The sequence below is a fragment of the Mytilus galloprovincialis genome, chromosome 10 (genome assembly GCF_965363235.1).
Source record: "Mytilus galloprovincialis chromosome 10, xbMytGall1.hap1.1, whole genome shotgun sequence".
Taxonomy (NCBI): Eukaryota; Metazoa; Mollusca; class Bivalvia; order Mytilida; family Mytilidae; genus Mytilus; species Mytilus galloprovincialis.
In genome coordinates this window covers 33,263,988-33,280,597 of record NC_134847.1, presented here as the reverse complement: position 1 = coordinate 33,280,597, position 16,610 = coordinate 33,263,988, and the positions used below count along the sequence as shown (strand labels likewise).

The window sequence follows — 16,610 nt, the reverse complement described above, 5'->3', positions numbered from 1 at the left end:
CAATTGTGATGTGGTGTAACAAAATCACCACACATTCTTTATAAAGCATAAATAAAGAAACAGTGCTATTATTATTATTTATTACCTAAAAGTCATAATGAGGCTTTCAACATTGCTTATATACCCTTAACCAGTCGTATGAGTCAAATATTTTTACTAGACTTTTTTGTGTAAATCATACACTTTTCCATCTGAAATATATATCAAGAGTTGCCTCCCATATATCACTGATCAAACTCGAAATACACTTTTCACCAAAAAAATATCACTTGGCTTCCTTTTAAAACAGTTAAGCAAAGATAAACCAAAACAAAACAATAACAAACAAAATACTATTTATGCTTTTACCTTGACTAAAGTGAAGAGCAAAAAGATGAAAAACTGCAATAAAAACACTCCCTTTTGAAATACTAATTATTACAAAGTATAAGCGAGTTTTTTTCTCTTTGTTTCCTACATTGTTACTTTTCATACTTTTGCAAAAATTCAGTTGTGACAACTCCTTGTTAAAAATTCATTTACTAGTATATGGCAATAAATATTTCAGATACAAATATTAAGTCTTCAAATCCTGAAGTGATATATATAAAGTTTTGAAGGGTTCATAACTTCATATACATGTATGTTTAACAAAAAAATCATGATAAACAACTATCATGTTTTATACTGAAGTGTCCATAACTTATCTTGTTTAATTTTTTTGTGGAAAGGGCTGCTATTACATGGATATCAAGACAAAAAACATGTAGAAAGACTATATGATACAGATCCCAACATGACATCAAAAATAAGTAAAAAGTTTCAAAGTTTAAAAAGATTTTTAATCACCCGTACTTTTGACTTCATAATGAAAATGAATATAAACTCATTAAGTTTGCGAGACTATTTCTATAAATTCAAAAATTATTGCAAATTGTGAAGAATGGTCTTAAGTGTGAGATTAATTATTGCGATTTCAGGAACATCTGCATACAGATGCATGAATGAGAATGTGAGTTTTTATTATTGGGAAACTCATTCAGTCGAATTATTCGCCTAAATCAATTTCTGAATTTACAGTTTAGTTATTAAGCCATTTTCTTGGCACAGTCAATCATCACTTTAATGCCAGCACCACTTTTAGCAGTCTCAAATGCTTGTAAAGTTTCTTCAATGGTGAAGTTATGTGTTATGATTGGTTTGACATTAATTTGTCCAGCAGATATCATCTCTATCAGTGTCGGCCATCTGAAATACAAATTAAGAAACGGTCATTAAATCTTGCAAATATACAACTCATTTCATGTGCATTGTACATAAAAAGTAGTTTAAATTTTGAAGAGGGATTATAAAAGCAACGCATTGTTTGAGAGATTTTGTAAAATTCACATTCTTTCCTTAAAGATCAAATTCAAGCAAGGGCATATTTTTCAACATTTTTGAATCACAAGCAAAAAATTATCACTCCATTATTTGCAGATGAAGTTCTCCTGCTGCAATTATTTACATTTTTTAGAAAAATTGAATTAAAATTAGACGGTTCCAATAATTAGGGTCTGGAAGGGGTTACAGAGTAAAGAAAAGAAAATGATGGGCAAAATAAGAAAGGAAAGAATGGATAGTGATGGGCAAAAAGTGAAGGAAAGAATTGAAAATGATTGGCAAAAAAAATGAAAGAAAGAAGAGAGAATGATGGGAAAAAGTGAAGGAAAGAACGGAAAATGATTTGCAAAAAATAAAGGAAAGAAAGAACGGAGAATGATGGGGGGAAAATGAAGGAAAGAATGGAAAATAATTGGCAAAAAAATGAAGGTAAAAATAGGGAATGATTCAGATTGACAAAAAATAAAGGAAAGAATGGAAAATAATTTACAAAAAAATGAAGGAAAGAATGGAGAGTGATTGGCAAAATATTGGGAAAAAAATGGAGAATGATTAGCAAAAAAATGGAAAGTGATGGGCAAAAATGAAGGAAAGAATGGAGAATGTTTAGCAAAAAGGAAGAGAAAAATGTCTGTAAAATGTGTTTTTTTTAAACAGAAATGCAGACCCCAATAATATCCTTATTTTAAATTACAAGTGTTTTTTTTTTAATCTGGAGAACTTGGTAATACAGTTTTGCACCTGAATCGTTCCTGGAGTTTTACATATATTGTCATAATTATGAAAATCAGAGGTGAAGGAGGAGCTGAACAGAGTCGAGGCTTTGATGATACATTATCTACTTAAAACATACGTGTTGACATATCTGAAACAGCCTTTTATATCCAATTCTTTAGCCACAGTAGTAACTATAGGGAACGAGACTCTTGGTGGTCCATGCCCTATGATTCCAACTGCACCTGCATGTCTTGTAGCCTAGAAGAGATAAGTAAAAATTATGTTATCACTGATAATAAGTATAATGTAACTCTTTATAGGAGTAATTGCCCTTAAATTAGGAGACAATTTTACCATCTGTTTTGTTTGGAAACTCAAGGCTAAATAAAGATAGAGAGAAACTAAACAGACTTCAATGATCAGCAATATAAGATAAATAAAAATAAAACTGTTACCTTCGTGTCTTAATGGGGTTTACAAGATCGATAACAATGAGCAAAAAAATGAACAAATATAGAAAAATAAGCAAAAAAAATAAAGTACAAAGATAATGGGGTGCTCAAATTTAAGATGAGAGAATAATGTGTAAATAATAAAAAAAGAATAGAGAAAAAATGTAAACAGTTTTTATTTAGAGAATAGAGATAAAAATACCTACATCCTTAAGGGAGCTACCATTTGATTTTTATGGGGGGGGGGCTAGGATGAAATTTGAAAAAAAATATGACACTTGCAAAAAAAAAGTCAGGACGACAATTTAGGTAAAAAAAAGTTAGGATAAACTAAAAAAAAAAACAGGCAGGACCGAACAGAGTGAAAAATAAAAAGGCAGGACAGAGATTACAGCTAAAAAAAAATGCAGGACAAATTTTTCATCCTAGCCCCCCCCCCCCATAAAAATCAAATGGTAGCTCCCTAAAGCAGAAAGAAATGAAGAACCCCCATCCAGATCCTATTTCATAGTCGTGTCTATTTTAAAGCATCTGGTTTTAACATTTCTGGATTGAACATGTTACATAATTTGTATTTGTTATTCAACTTGATGAATTAACTTAAATCTTTATACATGTGAAATGTAATTTAAACCTGTAATTAACCAATCTATGCTAGCCAAGGGTAACGATCCAGTCCTCTCCTCTCCTCTACGTGGAGATGCGGGAACCACAGGGACTCGGTTAGCAGATTAAAATTTTGTTCATCAATGTTTTTTGGGTTTTTTTAAATCAGTATTTCGTGGCTTCCTGTAACCAGATTGATTGCATTAACATACTGACTTACATATACTGCAAGGTCAACAGAAAACTGTGCCCCACTACACTCTATAGTCTGATGTGGTGGTCCACCCATCAATTGGCCTATTTTATGACCTAGTTCTTCTGGTTTATCATCTTTACCTATTAGGTAGGTATGAGTAGCACCCAGTGATTTGGCAAATTCTAGTCTCTTAGCATCAATATCTACAAATTATTGAAACAAAATTTAAAAAGACAACACTCTTAATTTAAAGAGTAAATAATATTTGCATTCATACTCAGATTTAAATTTTAGGCAGTACTTATTTTTAGTCCCCTACCGTCAAAGTATAAGGGGACTTTAGGTTTGCACTCTATTCATCTGTTTGTCTATGTGTCTGTCAGCTGAGTCCGACAAATTGGTTTTCCAGACTTTTTTCTTCATGGCTTTAACTTTTCTCCTTGTTCAGTTAAAGCACTTTCCCTAGATTTTTTTTTTATGAAATACTTGTTTATTACTAGATTTCTGTTCAAAAGGAAATAAGTAATTTTTTAAAAGATCTGTAAAAGACATTGTATTAAGATAAATGACATTTTGATTTTTTTCCTTTTCTGTTATAAATTGTTAAGAATTTAGCGGTAGGTTTGTTTGTTATTTTATGTAGTTAAAACCCAAATAATCTTGCATTATATTATTTTTTTCTAACAATTCATATATCAAAACGGATTGTATTTCAAATTTGATATATCTTATTACTCACCAGTAATGCATATAGCTGCAGCTCCATATGCCTTTGCCACAAGCAGAGAACAAAGACCTATTGGACCTTTAAAAGTAGAAACACATTTGTTCTTTTTTAACCAAAACTATTTTACTATGCTATACTGGTAAAGTCAGATATAGAGAAGTATTTAACATGCATTTACATAAATTGTGTATATTTGAATACTCTCAAACTGATATAACCGAGTTTTTATTTCAATGAGCAATTAACACACACGACGGGTACCAATCGTCACAACTCGGCCGATTCCGTACCTCATCTAAGAATAGGATAGAAGGAGAGAAGCGGAGTCACCCGAGGATTGCCGATTGCGACGGGTACCACACGTGGAGAAGAATCTCTTTACCTTAAGGTGCACGCATATTTTTTTGTTAATTTCGTGTTGCTCAGTCTTCTGTTTTCAAATCTAGGCCATTGTGACCGTTTTTTTTTATTTGCATGACAGCCTACACGATAAGGCACATCAGATCTACGTGAAATATTTTGTAAAAAAACAATTGTTCAACTCAAATACAATGCAGGGACATCGTTGCCCAGTGGTCAGAGTAGTCGAACTAGCCAGTCAACACTGTGGTGGTGAGATCGAATCTTAATTGACTAGGATTGTCAGTTTTACTATAGGAGGTCGTGGGTTCTCTCCTGCTCCCTCTACCAATAAAACGTGTTAAAATGGCGTTTAACTCCAAGCAATCATTCAAGCAAATACAATTCAAAGCTTGAAGTTTTGTGAGAATCCTAAGATATTCTCTGTATATTATATACAGTTAAGTTGTTTCATATGTTAGTATTGCAAATCAGTGAAATCACTGAAAAAACGGTGATGGAATATTCGGATGTTACCTGCTCCAGTTATAAGAACATGGTTTCCCATAGTAACACAAACCCTTCTACAAGCATTGAGACCAACAGATAGAGGCTCTACGCATGCTCCTTCTTCAAAGCTAACATTGTCTGGTAGTCTGGAAAAAAAATACAAGCTACTTATTTCAAGTGCAGATCATTGTTTTGTAGAGCGTCAAATCATATGTGATTATATGTAAAAAGTTATCAATCAAACTTTTCATGATATTTTTTTTCATATTTATTTTTGATTATCATATTTTCATCTTTTGTCAACAAACCAGACGACATGTGCTCTCGCACGTGTTAAAGTTTCTACTTACTTGAAAACAAAATCTGCTGCGTGAACATGGAATCTTGCCAAAGCACCACTGTCTGGGGGAGTAGCCAGGAAGAACAGATCTGGACACATGTTATACCGCCCTGATTTACAGAACTCACATGATCTACACGTGATATGTGGATCCATTGCTACTCTATCACCTAAAGTATGTAAAAAGTAAAATATCAAAAATACCGATCTCCAAGGAAAATTCAAAATAGAAAGTCACTTTTCAATTGGAAAACTTTCAATCTCAAACACATAAAATGATTGAAAACAACTGTAATATTCCTGACTTAGTACAGTCATTTCCTTATGTAGAAAATTGTAGATTAAACCTGGTTTTACAGCTAGCAAAACCTCTCACTTTTATGACCGTCATATAGCATTACAAACGAACTTATTTTTAAAATTATAGTTTTTTAAGAGGATTTTTTTATTAAGAATGATGATGATGAGGTGTATGTGCAAGTCATGGTCCAGAAACTATAGATATTATATTGATAATTACATTTATATCGTTACAGAAGTGTGATTACTAATATTTTGGTAATGTTCAGAGAACATCATTCAACAAAACTCATTCAAATAAATTTTATTTTTTCGACTTATTAACTTATGTCATAATAAGATTTATTCCTATGAAGAATAAATCCGGTTATCGGAGGAAAGTGGGCTTACGTTTTGGGAGTTGTCGCGCTTTGAACACGTGGTGGAACTTGTTATGTATTATGAGTCACGTTAATTATTTTAACCTTGATAACTGACGTCATCATTCTTTCTTTACCACGTACGATACAGCAGAGAGAAGTCGCAAAAATTGGGTTCCGTATGAATTAACTAATGTTTGTTTCAAAAGTTATGAATTAACTAATGTTTGTTTCAAAAGTTAATAATATCTTTGATTTGGTGTATATGAAATGGATGTCTTTCAAAAAATCTTATTTTACTGAAAAGGTTCGGAAAGTTTGAAAGATAGGAAAAGCACATGGTTTTGATCCAGTATAAAATAGTGTTAAAGATTTTATATCTTTTGTTGTTTCTTCTGTAAAGATTTTCTAAATATTTCATTGTAAATTTTTAATTGTTGGTTTAATTCAGTGGAAATCATGAATTATATTTCCAAAAATAGAAATTTTAACAGACCCGTAATTTCAGATAAAAACTGCGCACATGGTTTTAAAGACACGTGTCGCATGGACGTCTGCGATTTTAAAACTATCGTTATATGAAATGTTTCATCTGCTACACAGCAAGCAATTTAAAGAGAAACCAATAATGAATAAATGTATGAAGTTTATAAAATATACAGATCTAACATTGTTGGGTTGATGTTTAGACGAGTTGTATAGATATTATAACTTTTCAACGGTCGTTTCACTAATATTATTGTAGTAATTTTTCAGTTTTAAAAACCAAACATCTTATGGAAATCGGGAAAGCATATCGTATGTCACAAAGGCCCTCTACAAGTCCTTATAAATGCAGCCAAAGGCAAAGGGTACAGCAGAGGGGCGTACCGACACCGTTGGGAAACAGATCTAGCAATGTCGTTGGACAGCATACTTCCACGCAAGTTTTAGCTACATGTATGATGACTCCAGAACTTAGGAATGAAGTTGTTCAGATTGTCAATGGCAATGCCCTTATTCACTCTCCAGCTACTGTTAGTGTTACATCTCCTGACTCAGTCAATGAAAGGCAACAATCGAATACAGGTATAACACAAAGTTCTAATATTTGCCAATAACTAGTGCAAATGATAATCTATGTTTGAATGTTTCACAAAACTCGGAACAAAATAATTAATGGTGAATATGTAGATTTAGGTATATATTGCTTTAATACAAATTCAGGCACAGAACAGTAAATACAAATGGACAGCTGATTATCCAAACTAATTAAAACTAAGTAAAAAGATTACTGATATTAACACATGGATAGATGCTTTCCTTATTTACATAAGTATTTATGTTGGTGTACATTTAGAAGATGCACCTAACTTTATAACCGAATACATACATTTTTGTACATGTTAAAATATTTTGTGTATCCGTGTTTCCAGTGCAAAATTTACAAAATCTCTCATTAGAGGGTATTGTTGGTCTTGCATACCTACCAGTTTCTATTGATAATGAGTGTGCACTTATTCTTAATTTAGTGATAAATAAAAAGTTAACCACAGTTTCCATCTTATATCTTAGATAGTTCAAATTTAATTTAATTTTGTAGAAATCTTCTAGTTTCTGTTTGAAATTACTATTACAATGCTTGTTAAAGGGTATTCCAATATATTTCATTAATTCAGATAATTTATTAGACCACAAATTTTCTCTGTACTAAGTTGATATTTTAATAGGATTGATTGATTGTTGGTTGCTTAATGTCCAGTGGCAAATATTTCACGCATATCTATCAGGACGAATATTTACACAGTGTCTGTAAATTGTGTCATTTTAGGATAATTTAGTTTGTATCAAGCGGATACATTGTTATGACACAGTGTCTGTAAATTATGTCTTTTTAGAATAACTTAGTTTGTATCAAGGAGATATTCTGGTAGAACACAGTGTCTGTGAATTGTGTCTTTTTAGGATAATCGAGTTTGTATCAATTAGATCCATTGATAGGACAAAGTGTCTGTAAATTGTGTCTTTTAAGGATAATATAGTTGTATCAAGTAGATATATTGATAAGACACAGTGTCTGTAAATTGTGTCTTTTAAGGATAATATAGTTTGTATCAAGTAGATATGTTGATAGGACAGTGTCTGTAAATTGTGTCTTTTAAGGATAATATAGTTTGTATCAAGTAGATATGTTGATAGGACAGTGTCTGTAAATTGTGTCTTTTAAGAATAATATAGTTTGTATCAAGTAGATATGTTGATAGGAAAGTGTCTGTAAATTGTGTCTTTTAAGGATATAATAGTTTGTATCAAGTAGATATGTTGATAGGACACAGTGTCTGTAAATTGTGTCTTTTAAGGATAATATAGTTTGTATCAAGTAGACATGTTGATAGGACACAGTGTCTGGAAATTGTGTCTTTTAAGGATAATATAGTTTGTATCAAGTAGATATCTTGATAGGACACAGTGTCTGTTACGGATAATATAGTTTGTATCAAGTAGATATGTTGATAGGACAGTGTCTGTAAATTGTGTCTTTTAAGGATAATATAGTTTGTATCAAGTAGATATGTTGATAGGTCACAGTGTCTGTAAATTGTGTCTTTTTAGGATAATTAAGTTTGTATCAAGTAGATACATTGATAGGACAGTGTCTGTAAATTGTGTCTTTTAAGGATAATATAGTTTGTATCAAGTAGATATGTTGATAGGACAGTGTCTGTAAATTGAATTTTTTAAGGATAATTTAGTTTGTATCAAGTAGATATGTAAATAGGATACAGTGTCTGTAAATTGTGTCTTTTAAGGATAATATAGTTTGTATCAAGTAGATATGTTGATAGGACACAGTGTCTGTAAATTGTGTCTTTTAAGGATATTTTAGTTTGTATCAAGTAGATACATTGATATGACACAGTGTCTGTAAATTGTGTCTTTTAAGGATAATTTAGTTTAAATGTATCAAGTAGATATGTTGATAGGATACAGTGTGTGTAAATTGTGTCTTTAAAGGATAATTTAGTTTGTATCAAGTAGATACATTGATATGACACAGTGTCTGTAAATTGTGTCTTTTAAGGATAATTTAGTTTGTATCAAGTAGATACATTGATATGACACAGTGTCTGTAAATTGTGTTTTTTAAGGATAATATAGTTTGTATCAAGTAGATACATTGATAGGACAAAATGTCTGTAAATTGTGTCCTTTAAGGATAATTTAGTTTGTATCAAGTAGATACATTGTTAGGAAACAGTGTCTGTAAATTGTGTCTTATGAGGATAATTTTGTTTGTATCAAGTAGATACATTGATAGGACACAGTGTCTGTAAATTGTGTCGTTTAAGGATAATTTAGTTTGTATCAAGTAGATACATTGATATGACACAGTGTCTGTAAATTGTGTCTTTTAAGGATAATATAGTTTGTATCAAGTAGATACATTGATAGGACAAAGTGTCTGTAAATTGTGTCTTTTAAGGATAATTTAGTTTGTATCTAGTAGATACATTGATATGACACAGTGTCTGTAAATTGTGTCGTTTAAGGATAATTTAGTTTGTATCAAGTAGATACATTGATATGACACAGTGTCTGTAAATTATGTCTTTTAAGGATAATTTAGTTTGTATCAAGTAGATACATTGTTAGGAAACAGTGTCTGTAAATTGTGTCTTATGAGGATAATTTAGTTTGTATCAAGTAGATAGATACATTGATAGGACAAAGTGTCTGTAAATTGTGTCTTTTAAGGATAATTTAGTTTGTATCAAGTAGATACAATGATAAGACACAGTGTCTGTAAATTGTGTCGTTTAAGGATAATTTAGTTTGTATCAAGTAGATACATTCGATAGGACACAGTGTCTGTAAATTGTGTATTTTAAGGATAATTTAGTTTGTATCAAGTAGATACATTGATAGGACACAGTGTCTGTAAATTGTGTATTTTAAGGATAATTTAGTTTGTATCAAGTAGATACATTGATAGGACACAGTGTCTGTAAATTGTGTCTTTTAAGGATAATTTAGTTTGTATCAAGTAGATACATTGATAGGACACGGTGTCTGTAAATTGTGTATTTTAAGGATAATTTAGTTTGTATCAAGTAGATACATTGATAGGACACAGAGTCTGTAAATTGTTCCTTTTTAGTATTTTTGATTTGTATCAAGTAGATACACCAGAAACATAGTGTACATGTCTAGTGGCTTTCGAAGCGTTCCGTAAATTGTATAATTATGATATCATTTGGCCACCATTTTTAGAATCACTTAAGGCATTTTTATTGCATGAAACTATATTTATTGCTTATATGTCACTTGACAGAAATTAAATGGGTTTATAGGATAGCTAACTGTTATCCGTAAAGAAAGATCACGTTGCAAAATTTTGCTATTATTGTTATCCCATTCTCAAAAACGGATCAATGTTGTCATGGTACATGTATAGAAATAACAGAAACTAAACTAGAATATTGTCTAATTTATTTGTTAAAAATATGAAATGCAAAGACCAAAGGTTAAAGTCCCCTTATTCTCTGACTTTGGTGACAAGTACCAGTGTTCATGTGTTCTAAGTTTTAAAAGTTTGAATACATGTAGGAATAATGGATTCAGTTTCATTTTGAATCGGAGATATGGTAAAAACCAATAAGCATGAATAAAGCAGCCACAAGAATGTACACCTTTGCCGCCTAGCTATATATACAATTGGGAGGTTGTTACATAAAATAGCCTGAAATATATAATAAGCCCGATATATTCACATCTGACGGCGTTACTTTATCTCATGTGGGCAATTGTTTTTCTTCTTATTTTATTACAGGGTAATTTAAATATAAATATATGTGTGTGGTCATTTAAAAGTACGGTCACGGCGGGTGTGTTGTGTCGCTACCGCATTTGTGGCGGTGGTCGAACTCAGTGTCCAATAACTCTTGGCATAGCCACTGAATTCGACCATGTGGCGAAAATAGCGACACAACATCTACAAATATATTATGCTTCTTATAATGGAATTATGTATCCGCTGAGCTTCTGTTTCCCAGGGCCAGCATCCGATATATTTTGGAAGCAATAATGTTAATAAGGATATTATATTGATATATAAGGAAATGACATTATAAGGAATAACAATAAGGTGGAAATAAGGAATAAGAATAATGTGGAAATAAGGAATAAGGAATGGACAATAATGTGGAAATAAGGAATAAGGAATGGACAATAATGTGGAAATAAGGAATAAGGAATGGACTATAAGGTTTAATTATATATACTAGGGACTTGCCAATTATGTTTCTCGGCAGTCCCATTCTTTGTCAAGCCGTGGCCGTACAATTTTGTACTTTTGCCAAATAAAATATTTCTTACTTTATATATTTGTATGTCATTTGGCCCCACGTTGTCTCAGATAATGTATAACATTCAATTAGATAAAGCAAAAATCAGCTAATACATACCAACTTTAAGATTTTTGACATTTGGTCCGAGCTTTGTGACTATTCCGCTGGCCTCATGGCCAAGTAATATAGGACCTTTGACAATAAAATCTCCAATGGCTCCTGCTGTCCAATATTTCACATCTGATCCACAAATACCAACTTTTTGCATAGAAATTTGTACTTCTGCAAGTATCCGAATTATAGAACTTACATTATGAAGATGGAATTAGCAACATGATAAACACAGTGTAAAATGTCAATTTTATTTCAGCATGTTTACTTTATACTTTAAATAACCTATATTTTCTTTAAAAAAAATCATAATGTACATCAACTATTTTCCTCTTCCACCATGGGCGCTTGCGCATATGGGACATTTTTTTCTCTTCACTTTGGTGTTAAATTTTAAAGTTTAAGAGTAAATAATATTCCATAACATTTAAGCTTATTTTCATTTATTCAATGTGTTATTAGATGGATGTAGTGACATTTTCCAGCAGAAGCAGAGAAGGTTAATCCCCAATTCCTACAGGACTTTCGGAATTTGTTTTCTCTCTCTTTTTTGTATGCCTTATTTTTTCAATAATATTCTTAAATCTAAAACTTATTGCACTTATTTGATGTTTTCTTGCTTTTATCAAAACATTATCACAATAACATTCGTTCAGATATGCTGGGGGGGGGGGGGGGGGGGGGGGGGGGGAAGAGGGGCAGCATATAGAAATAACTGTTGTTGTCGACTTTGAAAAGTTGAATATAACTATTCAAAATTGGAGTTATTTTTTTTATGCTTAATTGAAAAAAAGAACCTTCATATCTTCAGATGAAAACATAGATAACATTGAGAATGGAAATGGGGAATGTGTCAAAGAGACAACAACCCGACCATAGAGCAGACAACAGCCGAAGGCCACCAATAGATAGTCTTTTGTAATTATAATTACCACCGGGACCAGGCTCCGGAATACCCCTATCTTCCTGTAAATAAGAAATATAAGAATTTTAAGATAAGCCCATAAAGGGCATCATTGGTAAAAAAGAAAAACAAAAACCTAATATAATTATATTCTGTTATGGATAAGATCAGCTGCAGGGCCCGTATGCATAAAGCTACTTAAGTTAAGATTTTCCTTAGTAAACACTTAAGTTAAGGAAACTCCGCCCTTTTTATCTAAGTGGTATGCATAAAAAATCTTAAACTAAGTATTTCCTAAGTAAAATCTTAGTTGTTTTAAGTCACGCCCACAAAACTTAAGTGGTATGCATAAAACTCCTTATACTAAGGAAACGCCTAAGATAACACTTAAGTCTAATTAAGGTACCTATAGAGCTACCTTAAATTTTCAAAAATAGTTAAAAATTAGTCGAAAGTTTGCGTTTTTGGTAGAACATTATTATGTTACCTACAATTTGATTGATTAATATTTATATCAGTAATAAACTAATTATTCGTTTATTTATTGCTAAATAATTATAAGTAAATATTAAAGATCATCGTTATTTTCTTCGAATCACGTATAATCAACAAATCAAGAGATAACAGTGGGTAGTTATATATACTATTTCCTAATCTCGATGTTATGTATACCGAAAATGAAAAGTACTGAGTGTTACACACATGTAATTCATGGTACTTTTTTTCTTTTGTTTACTTTGTACGTGCACGTTTTTTCCTTAATTATTAAAATACACCGCGCGGTATTAATTTTAACCGTTAGTTTAAAACCGAATCAAGGAATGAAGAAAGCATGAAAAAACACACTTTATATATGTGTGGGGGTGGTTTCTGTTTTGCCGGGTGGATGGGGTTGGGTGGGGGGTGGTGCGTCATTTGAACTTTCAATTCAGTTTTATTCTAAAGATGTAGGGCATACCCTAATTTTTTGTTCACTTACCGGGACAAAATAGAAAAGTTTTAAGACCTACCCAGAGGTGGATTTCTTTCATAAAAGGGGGGGGGGTATGAAACAATTAGATTGATTGTTTGGAATCACTGTTACGGCAGTCAGAAGTCTCCATGGAATTTGTCGGTTATATAAGGTATTTGTGATACCTTACTCGTTTTAAATTATTTTTTCATATTACCTTATATATCAGTCAGAGAGATATATTGCGGTTCGAAAATATTTCTAAGTTCGTTAAGATGTGGAGAATATACTTACTGTAATAATTTGTTTTAGTAAAGATTGTAGGACTTTTGAAATATACACTAGTTTGTATATGGATTTCTGGAAAACAATCTACCCTCCCCCTTTTTTTGTTGTAAAAGGGAAGTGATAAAAATGTTAATTTCACATCAAAATAGATATTTTTTGAAACTATAAGCAAATGTAGGCAAGAGTTCTGAACAGGGAGATGGCAGCGCATAATAAGCTCAACGATAAGTGAACATTTTATTGAAAAAAAGTGTTTTGTAAAATTATTTGTTAGCACATGCATGCTTACAATGCTGTACTCAGTCTTGTGCTACGCCACTGATTTAACCTTGATCATGTTTTGTTAGAGTTTAAAACATATTGTTGTCTCCACAAAATATTACACCCATGAAAGGTAATTAAAGATTAAGTAGAGGAAAGTTTTGGATTAACAATGCTCATCCGTCAAAGCATCAACAATAAAAAGCGTTGTCTTATATGCGCCAATTGTTCATCATTAAACTATGTTACGTTCTATTGAATTGTTTTACATGCCTATATCAATTTAACCCCAGCTCTTTAAAATAAAAGCATGCATTGATCAATAAATTAAAATAATCATAACAAACTTTTACACGGATGAGTACATGTGATGAACTAATATTTATCATACGGTAACTTCAGAAAGGTTCCGATTTAAGTATTCCTTAGTTAAGTGTATACTTAAGTAAGTTTATGCATGACATTTAAGAATTTGACTTAACTAAGGAAATTCTTAGTGAAATCTAAGTTTAAGGAATACTTAAGTTAAGATGTTTTATGCATACGGCCCCAGAGCCTTACACATCATGTGTCTTATATAACTATTACAATATATCTCATAATAAACAAATATCAAAATAAAATATAAAGTTTATATTAAAAATAAATGCTTGGAAAGTTATTCTGTCTTTTAAACTCCCAATCCAAGAGAAAATGATGAAATTGAGTGACCCTTTTTACTGAAAGTTATATTAAAGACATGAGGCTCTACAAAACAAACATCATGATTCCCGTGTGCACAACGCATGCATATGTTTTGAAATTACCATCGTCGGACTTTTTTTTTGTAAAGGCCCAAAAGTATCGCGCTCGATTTTTTTTTATAAAGGCCCAAAAGTAACTCCTAAGAGGATAAGACTTGTGATGTGCTGTTACATCACTGTCCCATGTGAGATGGAGGGTTGAAGCCTCAACAAATATGCTTAACCCTTGCTTAAAATTTTAAAGTTTGCTATGCAGTATGGGTTTTGCTCATTGTTGAAGACCAGACAGTGACCTAAAGTTGCTAACCTTGCACATAATTTAGTCTCTAGCTGGGATTCAATGTCTCATTGGAATCATACCGTATCTTCTTATTTTTCATTAAATATTGAAGCCTATAAAGTCGTGTAATGTCAATTCTTTCTTTAACTATGATATGAAACTATAAATTGAATACCAAACAGGGATCTTGGTATTCTGAGATTACTCTGCGTCCAGCGGCAGTTTTGTCAGACAAGCTTGGCCGTATCTGGCAAAACAGCCGCTACATGGACGTCAGAGTAATTCGGACTAAGTTATCCCCGGCCTTCTCCACCAATAAAAGCTCTCAGTCGTCTGATCTAGATTTTTTGAAGGGGAGCTTTGTTCCATAAAAGCGAACATACTTAATGTAAAATGGCGAGCGGAGCGAGACGACAATTGTATTGGACAATTTCACACAAAACATTTATTTTCTCCGATTAAAGATAAAGCCGACGTATGTCTTGAAAAGCACTATGTATCCGTTTTTTGGAAGATATATAAAGTAAGCTTGTATATATGCGCTAAGTACACATTCAAGTAATAAATTAAAGCTGTTTAAGACATTGATACTGTACATTAGGAATAACATATTATAGTACTGATGGCCACTGTCCTACATGTGTGAAGTAAGCGTATGTGTCTGAAACAGATTTAATTAAAGAAAGATTTAGTTGACGTTGCAAGGTAATATACCGGTATAACCCTTTTCCAGATATATAGAAGTTATCAATGTATTCTACTCCATATACAGCACCAATGGAATGTCGAGGGTGACCAAACATCCATTTAATAAACGTAGTATATCAACATACTTTGTTTTACATATCTTCTTCTAACATGTCAAAGTGTAACAGTAGCTAGACAGTGGCGGATCCAGGGGGGGGGGGGGGGGGTTGCGGGGGTTGGAACCCCCCCTTTTTTTTGGCCGATCAATGCATTTGAATGGGAGCATATAGTTGGAACCCCCCCTTTACTCTGGGTTGGGAACCCCCCTTTTTAAAATGGCTGGATCCGCCACTGCTAGAGTAGTTAATCATGATATAATTATGTAATAGAACCATAACTTAGTCCCCGAGATGAATACATCACCTGGGTCAGGCAGACCATTACAACAGTCTGCACAGTGTCACGGACGTATATTAGATACGTATGTTAGGACAGTGTAAATAGAAAATTGCGTTATACAGGAGTCGTCAGTTGTGTGAAAGTTGAAATTTAGATTTTTCTAAGTTTGAAGTCTCGCTTGTCAGAAGTGCATAAAAATGATAAATGGTTATGCATGGCTACACTTACCAATCGGAGATCACCTTTCTTATAAAGTACTGCTGAAAGATTAGTATCCGACATCTTCACGATCGTATAGTTTATTCAAAAGTAAACACATTAGATTTATCTACAATATGTAATCAACTAGGTTCAATATCTAGGTGAAGATAAAGTGCGATGGAAAAGGTATACTGAACAACAAGAAAAACACAGTACTATGTGGAAATAAAATTCAGGCGACGTAGCTGCAGGAAATTAATTAAAAAAAAAAAACAAAAAAAAAACAAAAAAAAACCGGCAGATCATTCTACAGTAAATGCTACATCTTGAATCCTTTTCTATAGTGATCCATCATTGTGTATAACATCCGAATAAGTTTATAATATATATATATGTATATATTTATAATTGTGTTTGATACAATTTATGTTTTAGTTTGCACATGTCTTTGTGTTGTGTGCGTGTGATGTGTTCTATTAGACATTTAGATGTATGTTTCATCATTATCAATCTAATTAAAAACCGATCTCTCATCGCTCCTGTTTCTGA

The 16,610-nt window shown here is 32.2% G+C and overlaps 1 protein-coding gene across 1 annotated transcript; it reads right to left on the bottom strand.

Annotated features, from left to right (window-relative positions):
• Positions 1-799: 799 nt before the first annotated feature.
• LOC143047417 (sorbitol dehydrogenase-like) lies at positions 800-16,236 on the bottom strand. Its single transcript, XM_076220457.1, has 9 exons — positions 16,089-16,236; positions 12,279-12,312; positions 11,353-11,517; positions 5,260-5,419; positions 4,937-5,055; positions 4,073-4,138; positions 3,358-3,536; positions 2,216-2,337; positions 800-1,227 (listed from the first exon to the last, which is right to left on the bottom strand). The coding sequence occupies exons 1-9, from the start codon at positions 16,140-16,142 to the stop codon at positions 1,068-1,070; spliced, it is 1,059 nt and encodes a 352-aa protein (XP_076076572.1). The 5' UTR covers positions 16,143-16,236; the 3' UTR covers positions 800-1,067.
• Positions 16,237-16,610: the final 374 nt, after the last annotated feature.